Source organism: Neofelis nebulosa, chromosome 4 (assembly GCF_028018385.1).
Source record: "Neofelis nebulosa isolate mNeoNeb1 chromosome 4, mNeoNeb1.pri, whole genome shotgun sequence".
Lineage (NCBI taxonomy): Eukaryota > Metazoa > Chordata > Mammalia > Carnivora > Felidae > Neofelis > Neofelis nebulosa.
In genome coordinates, this window is record NC_080785.1 from 93,126,163 (window position 1) to 93,143,127 (window position 16,965).

Sequence of the window (16,965 nt, forward strand, 5' to 3'; positions counted from 1 at the left end):
AGAGGAGGTTGGGTCAGGGGATGTTGAGAATCACTGCTGGAGTCACAATGAGCTTTTCCATTCAGTGACCTGTCCCAGCTCGTAGTGGCTCCTCTGCCACGTTGCCATTTCCCGTGTGATCGTCTGCATCTCTCCTTTAGAGAGTGAGCCCAGCATGTCCGGGCAGGTGCTGGTCTTAGTCACACCTGTGCCTACCATAGTGTCTGATTTACAGTAAACACTTCATAAATGTTTGCTCAGTAGAGAAGTACTTAGACATGTCTAGCGTGGTACCTTCAAGTGGATACTAAAATGACTACATTCTCCAAACACAAACCAAGTGAAGAGTCCCGCAGAAAGAAGCCAGAGGCTAGGATTGGGGACGAGGGCATCCAACCGGGGACTAACTACCTACAGTTCTTGGTTGGAGGCAGCTTAGAGGAGGCCATTCCTGGCACCAAAGCAGATGGACCAGATGATAAGAGTCCCTGTCAAATTATAGGATTTTGAAATGTCTTGACTCCCTTCTTCTCCTAGAAGCTTGTAAAGACTTTGTTGACCAAGTGCAGTCCATCCCATGGTTTAAAAGAATGACAGTGTTATAGTCTAGAATGTCTAATACAGCTTTTGTCTCTAAACACATTTTTACGGAAGCATATATCATGTAATCAGGGTGAGTGAAGGAAATCTGTAACTGTCTCACGATGCTCCCCAAACAAAAGCTATTTGTGCAGGAGGAACATCCGGGATTGAACAAAGCTTTCGTCCGGGCTTCTTGGTAAAGCATTAGATGCAAGTGTTAATCTGGCTGCAGAGAAGAAGGGACGTTGAACGGGCTAGGTCTTAGGCAGTCAAACATCTTCCCAGAGCAGCGAAATCAGTGGTATGGAAGTAACTGCATTAGTCTGTAATCATAGAATGCGCATGGACTTTCTCCTACTGGACATCCTGGGTCAGGGACTATAAGGGTCACTGTGGGTGCCCTGCCCGGATCTTCCCGTTCACCAGCTGCTGTGGCATTGGCTGCTGAAGGCTCACAGCTGTCCTTTTTCCCAGAAACTTGGACTCAGCCACTTGTCCAGAAGTTCATGCACTCATGAGCCGGGTGAGGTGGATGAGGTGGACGCACACAGGCCCACCCTGTTGCCTCCAGGTGGGACCAACTCGGTGGCACAATTATGCTCCAGAGCTCCCTGTGGGATCAGCTGCACTTCAGTGCAGATCCCATCCTTGCTCGGTTCCTTCCCCTGTCCCTTTGCTCCTCTTCTCCCATGAGCATGCCCTCAATAAATCAGGTGCACTTGAGTCCCTGGCTCAGCTTCGGCTTCTGGGGAATCTGACCTGAAACAGGGATCTAGCATCTCTTCTGAGGTTCTGGCAGTTTGCAGAGATCAGGCTGCTCTCCTGCTTTTCATGCAGGTTTCGTGGATTTCATAGCTATACGTAAGAGAAGGCGTGTTTGAAAACTGATCAAATGTTTTTGAGTTAATTTCAAATTATCCATTTATATTATGTATCTAGCAAATATCATTGCAATGACTTCATTTACACATCTGTCTTCTGTATCAGGCTGAGAATTATTTGAGGGCAGGGACCACATCTGACACCCCCAGGAATCTGCCCATTGTCAGCTCATGTGTGCTCAGTGAATAGGTGACGAGTGGGTAATTTGCATGGATGCATGAAATACAGCATCAAGCCATCATCTTTGGAATTTACAAAATTCCAAATGTTCAAGATGTGGATTTAAAATGAGAAATATCGGAGCACTTGGGTGGCTCAGTCAGTTAGGTGTCTGACTCTTGATTTCAGCTCAGGTCATGATCTCATGGTTTGTGAGTTCGAGCCCCACATTGAGCTCTGTGCTGACATCTCAGAGCCTGCTTGGGATTTTCTCTCTCTCCCATTTCTTTGCCCCTACCCTGCTCACACACTCTCTCAGAATAAATAAACTTAAATTTTTTTGTTTTAAATGAGAAGTATCTTGGGGTGCCTGGGTGGCTCAGTTGGTTAAGTGTCTGACTCTTGATTTTGGCTCGGGTCATGATCTCACAGTTCGTGGGTTCGAGCCCCACATCAGACGAGAGCTTGCTTAGGATTCTTTCTCTGTCTCCATCTCTCTCTACCCCTCCTCCACTAGTACATGTGCACTCGTGCTTTCTCTCTCACTCTCTCAATAGTAAATAAACTGGGGCACCTGGGTGGCTTAGTCGGTTAAGCGTCCGACTTCGGCTAGGGTCATGAACTCGCAGTCTGTGAGTTCAAGCCCTGCGTCAGGCTCTATGCTGACAGCTTGGAGCCTGGAGCCTTGAGCCTGCTTCAGATTCTGTGTCTTCCTCTCTCTCTGCCCCTCCCCTGTTCATTCTCTGCCTCTCTCTCTGTCAAAAATAGAATAAACATTAAAAATTAAAAAAATAATAATAATAAATAAACTTAAAAAAAATAAACTGAGGCATATCCTGGCTCTTATCAATTTGAGTTTCATGGCTATTATTATAATAATAAAATCCCTTTGTGATTTGGGAATTACTTAATGTCTTCCTTTCCCTTTCTTTAGTCTGCCTGGGTTCCCAACTTTTAGCTTTTTCCCCCTAAATTAAATCTGTTGGATTTGATTTTCTTACTTTGTGACTCACGTGGTGGTCCAAGAGTGCAGTTCTATAAAGCTCCTCAGGAGACAATATGACTTACACGGAGAGGGAAATCACGAGAATTCAAATCCTCATTCAAGAGTTTGTTTCAACTTTCCTCTTCATTTCTACCGTAACAGGGCAGAACCTCACTGCAATCTCCCGTGGCCCTCCAGGTGCAGGATTTAGACCATCTTTGGTGAAGGTCACCAGATTAAATACAAATCACCCAGGTGGAATTGAATTTCAGAGAAACAATGGATAATTTTTTACTATGTCTCATATAGTATTTGAAAGCAATATTTGGGACATATTTATACAATATTCAACTCTAACTGGGCACTGTGCTTTTTGTCTCCTCCCTCCCACCATCATTTACTCCCTTCTCTGCCCTTTTCTTTCTCTCTTCTTTCTTTCTTGCTTTCTTGCTTGCTTGCTTGCTTTCTTTCCTTCTTTTCCTTTTTGCTAAATCTTGCAATCCTACATCTGGTCAAATAATCTTACACAGTTTTTTTTTTTTTTTTGATGTTACAATACCTGAACTTACTGAATACAATTCAAGGTACACCTGTCTCATACTGAATTCCATAGTAGATGATAAAGTAGCAAAGTGCCAGGTATAAATTTAAAATGTTTGATGGTTAAGAATTGAACATTGAAAACACAACTCATGAAATATGGACATACAACTAAGTCAGGGGTTGTCAAGCTGCCCGTAGAAGGCTAGACAATAAATATTTTTGGCTTTGTGGCCCTTGAGTTCTCTGTGACAAGTACTCAGCTCTGCCTTTGTAGCTTAAAGGCAGCTGTAGATAATATATAAACAAATGACCATGACCGTGCTCATGTGCCAATAAAACCCTGTAGGGCAGTAGTTTGCCAATGAAATCGTGATATTAGAAGATTCTCACGAATATTTAAAAATGCAACTGTAACAAATTAACTTGGTTTTGGGGCGCCTGGGTGGCTCAGTTGGTTAAGTGTCCGACTTCAGCTGAGGTCATGATCTCGCAGTTTGTGAGTTCGAGCCCGGCGTCGGGTTCTGTGCTGACAGCCCAGAGTCTGGAGCCTGCTTCGGATTCTGGGTCTCCCTCTCTGTCTGACCCTCCCCCGCTCACACTCTGTATCTCTCTCTCTCTCTCAAAAACAAATAAACATTAAAAAAATATAATTTGGCTTTTATCCACAAAATTACTTCTAAGAGATCCCACACAATTCTATACAATTCTCCTGTGGGTGGGATGAACTGGTAATTTTACATATTGCCAATCGTCCTGAGCGTACATTGGAGACTACCTTCCAGAAATTCATTTGACAGGTTATTTCAAGAGTCAGAAAACCTTGGCAAGTAGGGAATAGATAGGTAAAAGAAAGCTTAAATTTTGTCAGTGCCCAAACTCTGCCAAGTGTCTACCTTGGGCCCGAAGCTGGGGACAGAATGAAGGGATTGGAAGAAACATCTATGGCCCAACTCTGTGGGGGAAAGACATTGAAAGAAGTCATTCGAGGAAATATTGTGCATCGTTCCGAAAAATAAGAAGACTACAGAAACACCATAAGAAAACGCTCGTGATACAATGTGAACTGAAAAACACCTGTGTACATACTTACATGAGCACCCTGATGACGACAATATGACAGCACGGTCGCACATAAAGCGGAGCTTCCAAGATGGTGACCGTGAACGTGGGAGAATGTCTCCCGGAACTTTCCGTGGTGCCAGCACGCTGTGGTGGCTCAGAGCAGGGGCTCTGGCACCAGGGAGCCTGGCTGTCATTCCTGACTCTTCGCTCACTAGCTCTGTGACCCCGTGCCTCATTTCTGTCGTCTGTAAACTAGGGACAATGACCGTAGCTACCTCACAGACTGTCGTGAAGACTAATAGACTATGCAAGACACTGCAAACCGTTGCTGACACGTGCTGTGCCGTAAGGTTTGCACTCAGTGCTGGTGACGTTTATAGAGACCGCGTGATTTTTTTCTTATAACGCAACCACTTCATTTATACTTCTAAAGAAACATTTTACCATCGAGTCTGCAAGTAGAATTATCATGGGGCTCAGTTTAGAAGGCAGCACCCACGTCACTTCGTGATACTTACTGAATCAACCAGGATGTGTGAATGAGCGTGGGCCCCTCCTTCCAAAGGCTGGGAAAAATAGACGTCGATGGAATATTGTACATCTGGTTCTAAACAGATGGGCGTGGGAAGCAGCACGATTCTGTATTAAGAGAAATAAAGCAGAAATTCAGTGACAAAAGTACAGTTATATAACCTAAGCGGCCATAGCTGCTTCTCCCAGCGTTGAAGTGGGTTCTGCCTCAGAGCAGAGGCCAGGTCTAGACCACCTCGGGTGGGTTGAGTGGAAAGCAAAATCACACTCAGGTTCTCTGTGGCTCTTCCATAGGATTGTGCCAAGTAGCAAAGCCTTGGGAACCATCAGCCACGTGTTGTCATAAGTGCTTTGGGAAAAGGATGGAAACGGAAGTCCTTCCTCCTGTCTCCCATGCTCTCAACAGGGTCTCCATTTTAGTTTGCCACAAATCTCCGATGTAAAATTAGTGGCCTCCAAATAAGCAGCTTTTTACCCTGGAGACTCTCAGCTGTTGAGGTACTGCCAGCTGAGTATTTTATTCCTACTCTTGGAGCGTTTCACTTTCTCACCTCTCAAGGCCATCTGGGGAATGGGAAAGGAACGTTCGAGACCGAGAATCAGGAGATCTGGGCTGGAATCCTGGTTCTGTTATACACCAGCTCCGAGGCTGGGGCAGGTCTCCAGGTATTCTCACTCTGAATTTCCTCCTCGCCTGACGAAGAGAAAGTCTTCCTCGCTGAGTCGTCAGCAAGATATGATCTTAAACGTGAAGCTTAGTGTAACACAGCAAGCGCTTAATAAGTGTCACAGTCTCCTTGAATACACCTCTTCTCCTGCTGAGCTCTTTGCAACAAATTATTGATAGAGGCCTAAAATTCTAAGAAGGCTTCTGTGTTTGAGGACAGGTCCCAAGCATACCTGGAAGTCGCCGGTAAAGGGAAGGACTGAGGTCGTGGCCATGGAGTCTCACGTGGACAGTGCTCGCTCTTTCCGAGGGGGTTAACCAGGATCTGGACAGCCCAGTCGGCTGCGGGCTACACGGGCGTGACATAAAAGCATGTTTTCGTGAGGACGTATACACAACACATGCCTAACGGACAGCCCTTGCCATCAAATCTATAACCCATGACCCCCTCAGAACAGGAAACTTTAGAGCTGAGAGAAGTCTTAGCGGTTGGCCATCAGGTCTAACACGCTGGCAGCTGAATGGCGGTTTGGGTAGACAGAATGTTGTTTCCAGCCATAGCTCTAGTTCATAGGCTCGAAAGACTCTGGTGCTCTGGACAGGGCTGGTCTTTAACGTCTGTCTCCCCCAAAGTCCATTGATTCATCCTGTCCCTGGATCACTGAACAAAAATGAAAATTTCAAATCCTTCACAAAAAGATATATACTGTTTTTCATCTTATCATGTAAATATTAGGGGTGCCTAGATGGCTCAGTCGGTGAAGCGTCCGACTTTGGCTCAGACCATGGTCTCGCTGTTTGTGAGTTCGAGCCGTGCGTGGGGCTCTGTGCTGACAGCTCGGAGCCTGGAGCCTGCTTCGGATTCTGTGTCTCCCTCTCTCTCTGTCCCTCCCCTGCTGGCAATTCTGTCTCTCTCTCTGAAAAATAAGTAAACATTTAAAAATTTAAATATTATATAAATATATTATTACATAAATTTTCTTATTTTACATTTATTACTAAAATAAATATATTACTAAACCTATTTATATGTATCTAAATATGTATAGATATTTATAGCATATAATAATTAGCTATATTCTGAAAGCCATGCAATTTGGAAATGCTTTTTTTTTTTTAAGTTTATTTAATTTGAGAGAGAGAGAGAGAGAGAGAGAGAGAGAGAGCACACACACATGCAAAAGGGGGAGGGACAGAAAAAGAAAGGGAGAGAGAGAATCCTGAGCAGGCTCCACACTGTCAGTGCAGAGCCTCATGTGGGGCTCGAATCTAGGAGCCATGAGATCATGACCTGAGCCTAAACCAAGAGTCGACTCTTAACCGACGGAGCCACCCGGGCATTTCCAGCCACCCTAGAAATGCTTTTTAAAGATGTCAGAGGGGCGTCTGGGTGGCTCGGTCAGTTGAGCGTCTGACTCTTGATTTCAGCTCAGGTCATGATCTCGTGGGTTGTAAGACTGAGCCCTGCCCTGGGCTCTGTGCTGGCCGTGCAGAGCCTGCTCAGGATTCTCTCTCTCCTCCTCTCTCTGCCCCTCCCCCCCACCCCAAGCTCCATGCCCTCTCTCTCAAAATAAATAAATAAAAATCAAACCAAAAAATTAAAAAAATAAAGATGTCAGAGATGTGTTCTATGGAAAAATTTGTACCTTATATTTTTAATGACTTCTTATACTCACCAGGTCCGAGTTCACTCAAGTCCCTTGGCTTTTGTTTATCAGTGAGAAACAGAGAATTATGTCATATCAAGAATTTCAAAGCGGGTCAGCAGCTTTGGTCGTGTAACACACAATGAGCACTTCCAGAGTGTGGTCCCTGGAGGGACTCTGGGGACCCTGAGACCACCCCCAGCCTCACAAAATACTTTTTGGGGCAGATGGTCTGTGGGGTGTCAGATTATCATTGAAAAGATTCTGCGAAGAAAAAGTGAGGAACCACTGCTCTAGATCAAGTGTTTTTCTAATTTGGTTTCTTTTCTGTCTTAGATATTTCTCAAAAGGCAGTGGGGAGGGGGACAGGGTGGTGGTGGGGCCGGGGGCGGGGGGAAGGCCAGGGAAGCCACGAGGTGCAGCCTGCTTTTAGTTTTGCTCTTGTTTCAGGGTAAAAGCCAAGTGCAAATAAACGCCTCTTCTGTATCCCTAGGAGTCAGAATCTCTTCACACAGGTGAGCCTGTGAAGTTCTTAGAAAAAAGCCCAAGGAGGGCAGAATTTGTGTTATTTTAGTTTTTTATTGTTCTTATACAAACATTCCATCACCACTTCCTCAGACCTTGTACCTTCAGTATATAACCCCGCTCTAGCCTCTCTCCATGGAATAGAGCACACATGCCTCTGGCTTAGTGTGTTGTTTTAATATCATTAGGAAACCCTTTGATTTATAATGCCCTCCAGATGTTCTGTTTTTTGTGTTTTTGTGTGTGTGTGTGTGTGTGTTTTTTTTTGGTGTGGTTTTTTCTTTTTTCTTTTTTTTTGCAAATCATTTTCTGACGACCGACCGTATCTAGCAAGACCGGAATGGAAAGTCTTTGTTTGAAAATGTACTACCTCAGGCAGGTTTTACCCTTGAAGAAGAAGTCGGATACCTGAATCTCATAGCGAATGGCGATGGTGAAGTCCATGGGAAGGGCAATGTGGTCGACGGCAAATCTCAAGCCAGCCCCAGGGAGAACCCGGGCGAATCCAGGTCCAGTCCACGCAGTAGGGCTTCCAGGAACTGGTTCTCGGAAAACACCGTGAACAGCAGGCACCTGGCCAAAAGTCACTGAGCCCTAAAATTGGAGAAGAATGCACTCAGCTTTGCTAGAGTCGAGTCCTAGCAGGAAAAAAAAGAGTTCAGGAAAAAAAAAAAAAGTACATATTTCCTGATGTGTACATGATCCATCTGAGTCACAGATAAATTATTCCAGCCAGGATACGATCCAGAAGGCATCTGAGATGTGCTGAATCCGCAGCTTTGGAACATATGTTACCGTATAGAGTGATTGATTTCCAAGCCGTGTCACTGGAAACCACTTTAAACTTAAGTACCCCACGTGCTAATGAATTGGACACATTCCACGCTGGTGACCTGGGGTTTTCTCAGATACGACTGTGGGATTCTGGCCAAAATGAGGAAGGATAGAAAATATTCCCATGCTTCCTTCGTGGACTTTGCCTCATTATGCACGACAGTGAGAAAACCCACATGGATTTATTTATTTTTTTTGGATGTTTCTTCCATGCAGACACGAGAAATGCTCTTCTATCTGCTTGGAGGCACAGAAGTATGAAACGCGTAACACGTTGGGTTGCATCCCGGATGGTCTCTCCTGGATGTCAGCCTGGGGCCATCTGGAACCTGGAGATAATACTTTAATGACTTTTGCATCTGTCTCCCCATGCTCACAGCATCCACCAGAATTCTGCCTCTTGTTGCATTTTGCCTGTCTCACTACAACAGTGCCTTGGCCGTTCTCTCTACCCCTTCCCTAATCCAACCCACATGACGCACAGCTGCCAATAAGCGTTTCACACTCTTACCCAACTGCCAATGGAATCACGCCCATATGACTTAGCCTGGGATTCAAGTTGCTCTGCGATCTACCCCAAACCAGTCCTCATTTGGTGAGTGTTTATTGAGCAACCATTCAACGCCAACCCCTGCATTAGGAATGCAAAGATGAATAGGACACAGTCCTGGCCACGGAGGAGATTAGAACCTTGCACTGCAGACCAAAACGTAAATAAGAAACTATATCGTCAGATTAGGTTTCAGCAGATATCTGTGTAAACTTGTCTACATGCAATGTCTTTCAAACATTTCAGAAACACTCTCACAAATGCAGTAGACACTAGATGCCCCTCGGGGATCCCCTTTACCTGGTTGGTGCACCACCACCCGCAGTTGCTGTGTGTGTGGCTTCTAGGAGCTCACGGTTGCCTCCTTCTCTAGAGAATTGCCCTCCCATACCTCCTCCCCAACCCCTCCCCCCCCCACCCCTGTCCCCGAGGGTAGCTCACAGCCAGTGGCTTCTTGATCAGAGCTATAAAAAGCTGACCCTGTCTTCCCAGCAGAGGGGACAACCTTGCCTGCGGTTTATGCCTCTGAGCTCCTTCATGGATCAATCCAATGTTGGTTTCACCTGAGACTACATCTTACTCCCTCCTCTTGTTTCCTTCACTCCCTTACAGAGCTTTCCTGAATAACACTTCCTTACTGGATCACATGCACCTGAATCCAGTCTTGGGCTCTGTTTCTAGGGCACTTGACCTGAGACAGTTGGTGCCAGCCAGTTTACCCAAAAGCAGACTCCCAGATGCAATTTGGGAGGAGGAGCGTTTTCGGTTCAGCTGGCAACGGGGACCCCCGTGTGCAACATGTCCTGATGATCCCTGGGATGTGGCAGCAGAGCAATTGCTAAAGCTGTCAGCTGTGGAGAACTGGGACAGGATAAAGGCAGGAGGGGAGCCACCGACTGCAGCCATGTTTCTGGCATTGAGAGATATGGGGGAACAGCAATTATAAGGACTGTGGAAATAGGTGGGAGTTGTTGAATGCCACTGATGCTGTGACAAGGGAGGATGGGCTCAGGGCAATCAATCACCAGTTTAAAGCCGAGTGTGAGAGTCAGAGGGCCTCCCTGGGGGGATTTAAAGAGCCTCATCTCCTTTAGGCAGATGGCAGGAAGAGTTGACGACCAGGCACAGGACCTCATTGTTAAGACTTGCAGAACTTCGGAGAAGCCTGCATTCTCAGCCTAGGTAAGTCACCTATGCCCAAGTCAGGCCCTTCACGGGGAAGAAGAGGGACCTTAAGACATGGGTGATGCACGTGGGAACCTTGAACTCTGAGGCTCTCCTGAGCGCTCGTGGACCATAGACGTAATCCACCCACTCTTACTGGAGTAGAGCCCCTCCACTCCACCCCCCTGCCACATTTGAGGATGACGTGGAAACCTCAAATGATGCAGCTGTCTTGGAAGAAAACGTGTACCTTCCTGAGGATCTGCTTATCCTACCCCCCCGACCACGTGCCTGATAATTAGAGTCAAGTTTCAGCATGACCTGACTGGGAAAGTGCTAGATCTCTGAGAGGGACTTGGCTAACCCGTACAGGTAGCAACTGAGAGAGAATGGGTCTGCGTCCTGAGGTTGTTAGAATAAGGAGGCAGAACATGAAACTGGATAGAGAGAGTTTGTCGATTTGGGATCACCAGTAATATGGGATTTAATAGCCTGGCAAGAGCTCTGGAGCCTTGGGAGATGGGTCCAATATATTGGCTGGAGTAGCTCTTGGAAGCTTGGCAAAAGCTGTGGTCCTAAGGAGAGGGAGTGGAGGTTCCAGAATGGCCATAGCAGACTGTGGAGGAAGGGATACAAGGCTCAGAGTAGCAGGCATTCTAGAATGGATCTAAGATACAGGACCAGGAAACCCACCAGCCAATTATGTTCTTTGAAGGCCTGGAGGACACCTTATTTATTGGGACAAGAAGCAATGAACTGGTGAGAAGGGCAACAGCATCACTGAAAAGCTGAGTGTCGGGTGTCCTCTGTAGGCTGGTAGGATCTATCACTGGGAAACAGAGCTCTTTGGTATCAATGTGGAGGACAGGATCCCAGACTATCGAAGACTGGGTAGCACTTAACTCTCAAAAACAAGATGGGCATAATTATTATAGGGGGCAGCAAGGTTAGAGAAGGAGACAAGGGGGCCTGACCCATAGGAATCTTCAATGGAGATGACTAATAGAACATGGTATTCCCAGGAGCAACACAGACGAGAAGACAACAAAAGTATTGCTTAACATATATTATTAAAAGCGGTCAGATATGAATTAGCAAAAGGCTGAGGTCAGCTGCCCCAATGGAAAGACGTGATGTTCTGTCAAGTTCCTAGACCTGAGCCATTTCTTGGATCCAGAACCCAGTGACTGAATAAGAGACCAGATCCCCATGAAGAAAGATTCTTGAACACCATGGCAAGTGTAAATCAGGTACCCAAAATGCCATCATGGTCCCCTTGTTAGAAGAAGGGCATCTGAGGGTCAGGTAATATATGGAGTCCTGGCCTAAGTCCTTTTTACAATGGGTTCACAGATTTACTGAACCGTCCCTTGATTATTTCCTCCAATTCCTGACTATATAATTGGAATGGATCTGCTTAGCAGTGGGCATTGATTCTTTGACCTGGAAGGAAAGGTAAGAGCTCTTCTAGTAGGAAATGCCAAGTAAAAGCTTGTGAAACATCCATTTGCAACCACTTTCTCTCCACCAAGTCAAGATAGTAAATGAAAAACAGTACTACAAATCTGAGACATTCTCCAAGCGCCACTCTCAGGATTCGATGGTGGTTCCCATCATGTCCCCATCATACGCTTAATACAGACTTAACCAGCTTGTAGTCCCATCTGTGGCTGTCGTGCCTGAGGGAGCATCTTTACCAGAGCAGATTTCCACCACCCTCACCCAGGATATGGAGCTATGGAAATGCAAAATGTGTTCTCCAGAAACACAGAGAAGAAGGAGAAGCAGCAGGCTGTCTTCTCTCGGGTAATGTATATTCAGTCTTGCCCCAAGACTGTTCATTCTCCCACTCTCTGTAACAGGATAGACCAAAGGGGTTTGAACCATCTAGATGTGCCACAAAATGTCACACTGATTTCCTATATTAAAGGATAGTGAAGTGGGTCCCTTGGTCCAAGCCAATGTCGTGTGGTCTCCCACGGTGTGAATCAGATACTCTATGGCCTCTGTCAGAAGACCACATCACCCGTCCTCAGCTCAAGGGACCCACTTCACAGCAAAAGAAGGATCGCAGTGGTCATGTGACTTTGCGATCCATTGCTCTACACAAACCGTGCCATCCAGAAGATGTTAACCTCAGATGGCAGTGGGATGGGACCCCGAAAAAATGCATCAGCTTCACTAGCTTGGGAACGACACCCTGTGAGATGGGACAGTATTCTTCAGGATGTCATTTGCTCCTTAATGATGGCAATGGCCTTTATGTGATGCTGTGCTCCCAATGGGTAGAAGACATGGGTTTGGAAATCTAGTAGGAGTGGCCAAGCTCACTGTCACAGGTGGTGACCAAGGGAATTTGGGCTTCTTGTGCTTGCAACTTTAGGCTCTGTGGGTCTAGATGTCTCGATTCTTGGCCAGGAACAAAGAATTCCACTAACCTTAAAGATATGGCTGCTGCATGGCCACCAGGGCTTCTCATGCCTGTAGACCAGGAGGCCTGGGACGAAATTGACATAACCGGAAGGGCTGATCCTATTTAATCAGGATATGAGGAATATGCGTGGCACTGAGGTGGCCCACTAAGACACCTGTGGTGTTCCCCTACATGTAGCCTGAGAAGACCATGGAAACCAGGGGCTCAGTCGTGGAAGGATGAAGGTTTAGGTCATCCCAACCCGCAGAAGTGCTAGTTGAGCATGAAGGGAATCTAGAATGGGTGGCAAGGAAGGAGGGAGACAGTGAGTATCGGTTACCACCTTTGGGACTAATTGTGGCAGCCAGAGGCTGCCTTTGTCTCACGATTCTCCTTTTGTAAATCTCCCCAGGAATTGTGGCCCGGGAGAATCCTGGAAAGCCCGTGCGTGCATGGAATGAACTTAATGTAACGGGCAGATGGGCTGGGTCAGCTTCATGGGCGTGCAAACGTGTACTTCCAGAGGGTCCCACACTCAGAAGGGACCCCATGTTTGGTTTAATGCTCTGCCATCACCATCTTGAGATAATAATGTTATGTTTGAAATTGTTTTGTGAGTGAAGTCTCTTGGGACAATGGCGCGTGCATATGAGAAGAGACATGCCCCCTATGTGTGTGCTTCCTTGCCTCCATTTGCAAATAGTGCACACGATGCCGGTGAACACAGCATCCCAGTGGACCTACTATGCGCACGTGTTCAGTGAAACTAAGAGTGCATCTAAGGTAAGTGGGTTATGTTGATGCCTGAGTAAGCAGGGTGCCGACAGCTCCAAGAAGCCAGGCTTTTTCTGTTCCAGCCAGAACTTGCTTTGGAAGCAGAAAGAAGGCAAAGGCATTCTGAGAAAGACGTTATTCATGCTGCTTCCCTGTATTAGCCAGTTGCATACACCAAAGGATGACCAGAAGGAAAGAAAGATAGGGCGACTTCTGGCTGTCTTTCTTGCAGCCCTCCCTTACTGGTTAGTATGCTGAAGGTAGGGAGTGTTGGTAGGACACATACCGAGGAGTGAAACAGAAACAGTTGTGTTCGTTTTGCACATTCCATTGTCCTGGGAAGGCCAGAATACATATGCATTTATAACTACAAAATACAACCCGTGTAATTTCAGTGATTTTACATGAGCCAAACGCCCTTATGTTTGCAGTGAAAATTGCACGATATAAAGATGCATGGTACCATTCGTGCCAGTAATTTATATTTTTAATATTTCTTTACTTCAAACGACATTAGATGGCAAATAAAAGAACACCGGGAAGTCAAGAGACTATGGAAGAAAGTAAGATGCTATATGTTTCAGTGCCTTCAATGTTCTTTTTCCCTAAGTTTTGAACAAAGGGCCCGGCATGTGGGGCTGAGCATGCAAAGAGCAGACGCCAGCCCTCGCTGTGAGTGCGCTGCCGGGTCCCCTCGGCTGGGCCACACTCTCCAGCCACCAGCTGCTGTGACACAGCTCCCCTCTCTTGAGAACTGCCCTTGGATCGGAGTCACCTCACCTGGGAGCTTGCCAGCATCTGCCCTGGGAGCCCACAACCATGACAGGCTGATGGACATAACAGGCCTGCCCTTGACCCTCAATGGGGGACAATTCTGTTGTGCCATTTATGCTTCCAACCTTCGCAAGGGATCAGGCCAAGGCTACATCTATCCCAGACTTCATCCTTGCCTCACTTTCCCCTCCCGAGCCTCCTGCCCTCCCTCCCCTACAGACTTCTCCTGATGAGTGTTCCTTCCCCTCCGTAAGGCACATGCACCCACATCTCTGTTGCAATGTCTGTTTCCAGGGAACCCATACACATTTATACAAACCGAAACAAAGTTTTCACCAAGAAAATATGCCCTTGTTTTGTATTCCTCTGTTGTACTAAGCTGGGCCCAGCCAATTGATTTCATAACCTACTTACTAACAGGCAGGACCCCCAGTTTGAAGATTACAGATCTGTGTGACCCCAGAGATGGAAACAACGAACTATGTCCAGATGTTGGAGTAGGAAGATAAATCTGCATTGGGTTGTAAGGGATGAGTAGAAGTTTTACAAATCAAGAAATAGTACAGAGGTGGTCATTTCAGACAAGAGTCAGGAGAGTAGTTTGTGGATATTTAGAGCTGTGTTTCTCAAAGAACAGTCATGGGCCACCTGTATCAGAATCACTTTGGGGTGCGTGGCAAACATGCAGATTTCTTGACCAGTCCCAGACTCTCTGATTTGGATCTTGAGGGTAAGAACCTGGAACCTGCTTTCTAAATGATCCCTCTAGTCAGTGCTTCCGCACAGTAAAATTTCAGGTTCGCTTATCTGTTTATAGAGAGCCAGGAGATGGGAGTAGTGACTCATTTCCCACTCTTATCTTTCAGATGGACTTACAATGAGAAGCCCAGAGAGTCAGAGAAGGCTTCCTGGGCATATGGTGTGGGCACAGGAACAGGCGGATGAAAGAGCAAGGCCGCCATGACTGGTGTGCATGGACCTGGGGACGAGGAACACCAGCCAGGAAGCCTTCTCTGATTCTCTCACCTAGAGGTAGTTCTCCTGAATCTGAAGTCCGTGTCATGTGTACCTCTTCTATGATACTTACCCCACCCAGCCACCATTAGTGGTTTGTGTACATGGCTCATTTCCACAACAACGATCTTAAGGGCAGACTTCATTCGTGCTGACATATTCTTGTTGCCATTGATTCAACCGTTTCATTCACTCAAGGAGGTCTCTTATGTTTAAGGAACTGACTCAGGGTTTGTGAGCCCTGATTTCATTGGCTTTCCAGCATGCCCCTTCATGCATACGCATGTGGGAAACTCAGTGAAGATCCCAGGGTACTGAATGAAGGAAGGAATGGACCCAAGGCATCCCCAACTTTGACTAATAGAGTTGGATGACTATTATCCAAACTAATATAGTTGGCTGGCTACAAGGTCCTCAGGTCTCCTCTGGCCTTCTGAAGCCATTGGAGCAGGGTCCCGTGGAGGTGGCATCATCCTGCACCCACACTAGCACTGACCAGCTTCCACTGTCTCAGATTCTAGACATGGCGACGCCATGCACCACCCCCAGGGATATCAGCATGTCTTCTTCCTTCCAACTAGGGGGAGAGCCGTTCCTCAGCTCTCCTTATGTCCCTAAAATGACAAAAACTTGTGAATTTGCAATACCTGACTCTGACTCCAGAATCCAGCCTTCCAGAAACTTCTGTCTTGAAACAAAGAAAGCTACTGGGATTCTGCCCAGAAGCTCTAATTACTTTGAGCTTGTGCCCTCCTTTCCTCCATCCCATCCTCGAGGACACTGGCAGCTTACAGGGACTGAGTACTCACAAGGGCCCCACACGGTTCTGAGCACATTACCGGATTGTTTGTTTCAGGCAGGACAGACGACGGCCATGGAGAAGTGGTTTACCTCACTTTGCTCGTCAGCATGTACACTCTGCTTCTGATTTCTCTTCAGTATTATCGTGCCGTTGTCAACTATGAAATCACTCCCTTGTTGCTGGAAGTACACATCACACGTAGGCAAAGCTGTTGCTGCTATCTTAAAAAGAAAAGAAATTACAGCGTCAGTAACCCACAGAAGTTCCAATTCTACCACAGTGCAAGCGTTTCGGGTTATCTGATAACTTAAAAGGTAATCACGATCTTCATTTCATAGCCTCAGGAAGGAGTCGTGAAGCACTTTATAATTCCTCTTTCTCCGTGAAAATGAGAAAATTTTGGTAGTCCTATGACGTCTCGGGTTTTCTTTTTGAACGATGCTGTGCTGGTGACATTCGAACCTGGGAAAACATTTATGCTTATCTCCTAGTTTCGTGGTGTTAAAAAAAAAAAAAGTGCAGATGCTATGTTTTAACGTGAGATCTCAAGAAGAAAGTTGTAGAAAATCAACAGCAGACATGGTGTAGAGATGCAGTTTCAGTAGCTATTGTCATTGTGGACACTCTCGAGGTCAATTCCTGGCAGTTCTCACAGTTTGTGGGATTTGACCTCGCAGGGTCCCGTGAGAGGTTATACCAGGAGAGCCACCTCCCAAATGAAGCAGAGGAATTGCATTCCTGTGGCTCCCATTTCCTTAAAATCCTGGTCTCACGGGCTTCCCTTTCATACCATCCCCCTCAACGGGGACCCAGTCGGAATCGCCAATTGCTCATTTCCAGATTTTCGCGGTCCTCTGGACGTGGGTGTTTCCTTGGTTGATGTTTCGTTATTGGTTTTACAAACAAGAGTTTTTCATTTCACAGGTGCCCTACTTGTTCGTCAAGAGCATGCAGCCCTCGGGTCAGCGGAGGCCCGCTTCAGGAACTCGCTTATTTTAGTGATTCTCAGCCACACTCTCTGTCCAGCTGCCTGACCTCTGCGATGAGGAACCTCAGACAGGCCACGCTGGATTATGTCC

General features: G+C 46.5%; 1 protein-coding gene across 2 annotated transcripts in view; it reads right to left on the minus strand.

Moving 5' to 3' along the window:
* The window catches only part of LAMB4 (laminin subunit beta 4), a 107,643-nt gene that overhangs the window by 51,540 nt on the left and 39,138 nt on the right, over window positions 1-16,965 (minus strand). For both annotated transcript variants that reach the window (XM_058725388.1, XM_058725390.1), the window contains 4 exons: window positions 15,976-16,107; window positions 7,970-8,155; window positions 5,624-5,739; window positions 4,711-4,831 (listed from right to left, as the gene is read on the minus strand). In XM_058725388.1, coding sequence (XP_058581371.1) covers window positions 4,711-4,831; window positions 5,624-5,739; window positions 7,970-8,155; window positions 15,976-16,107 — 555 coding nt within the window. The remainder of the gene's footprint in view (window positions 1-4,710; window positions 4,832-5,623; window positions 5,740-7,969; window positions 8,156-15,975; window positions 16,108-16,965) is intronic.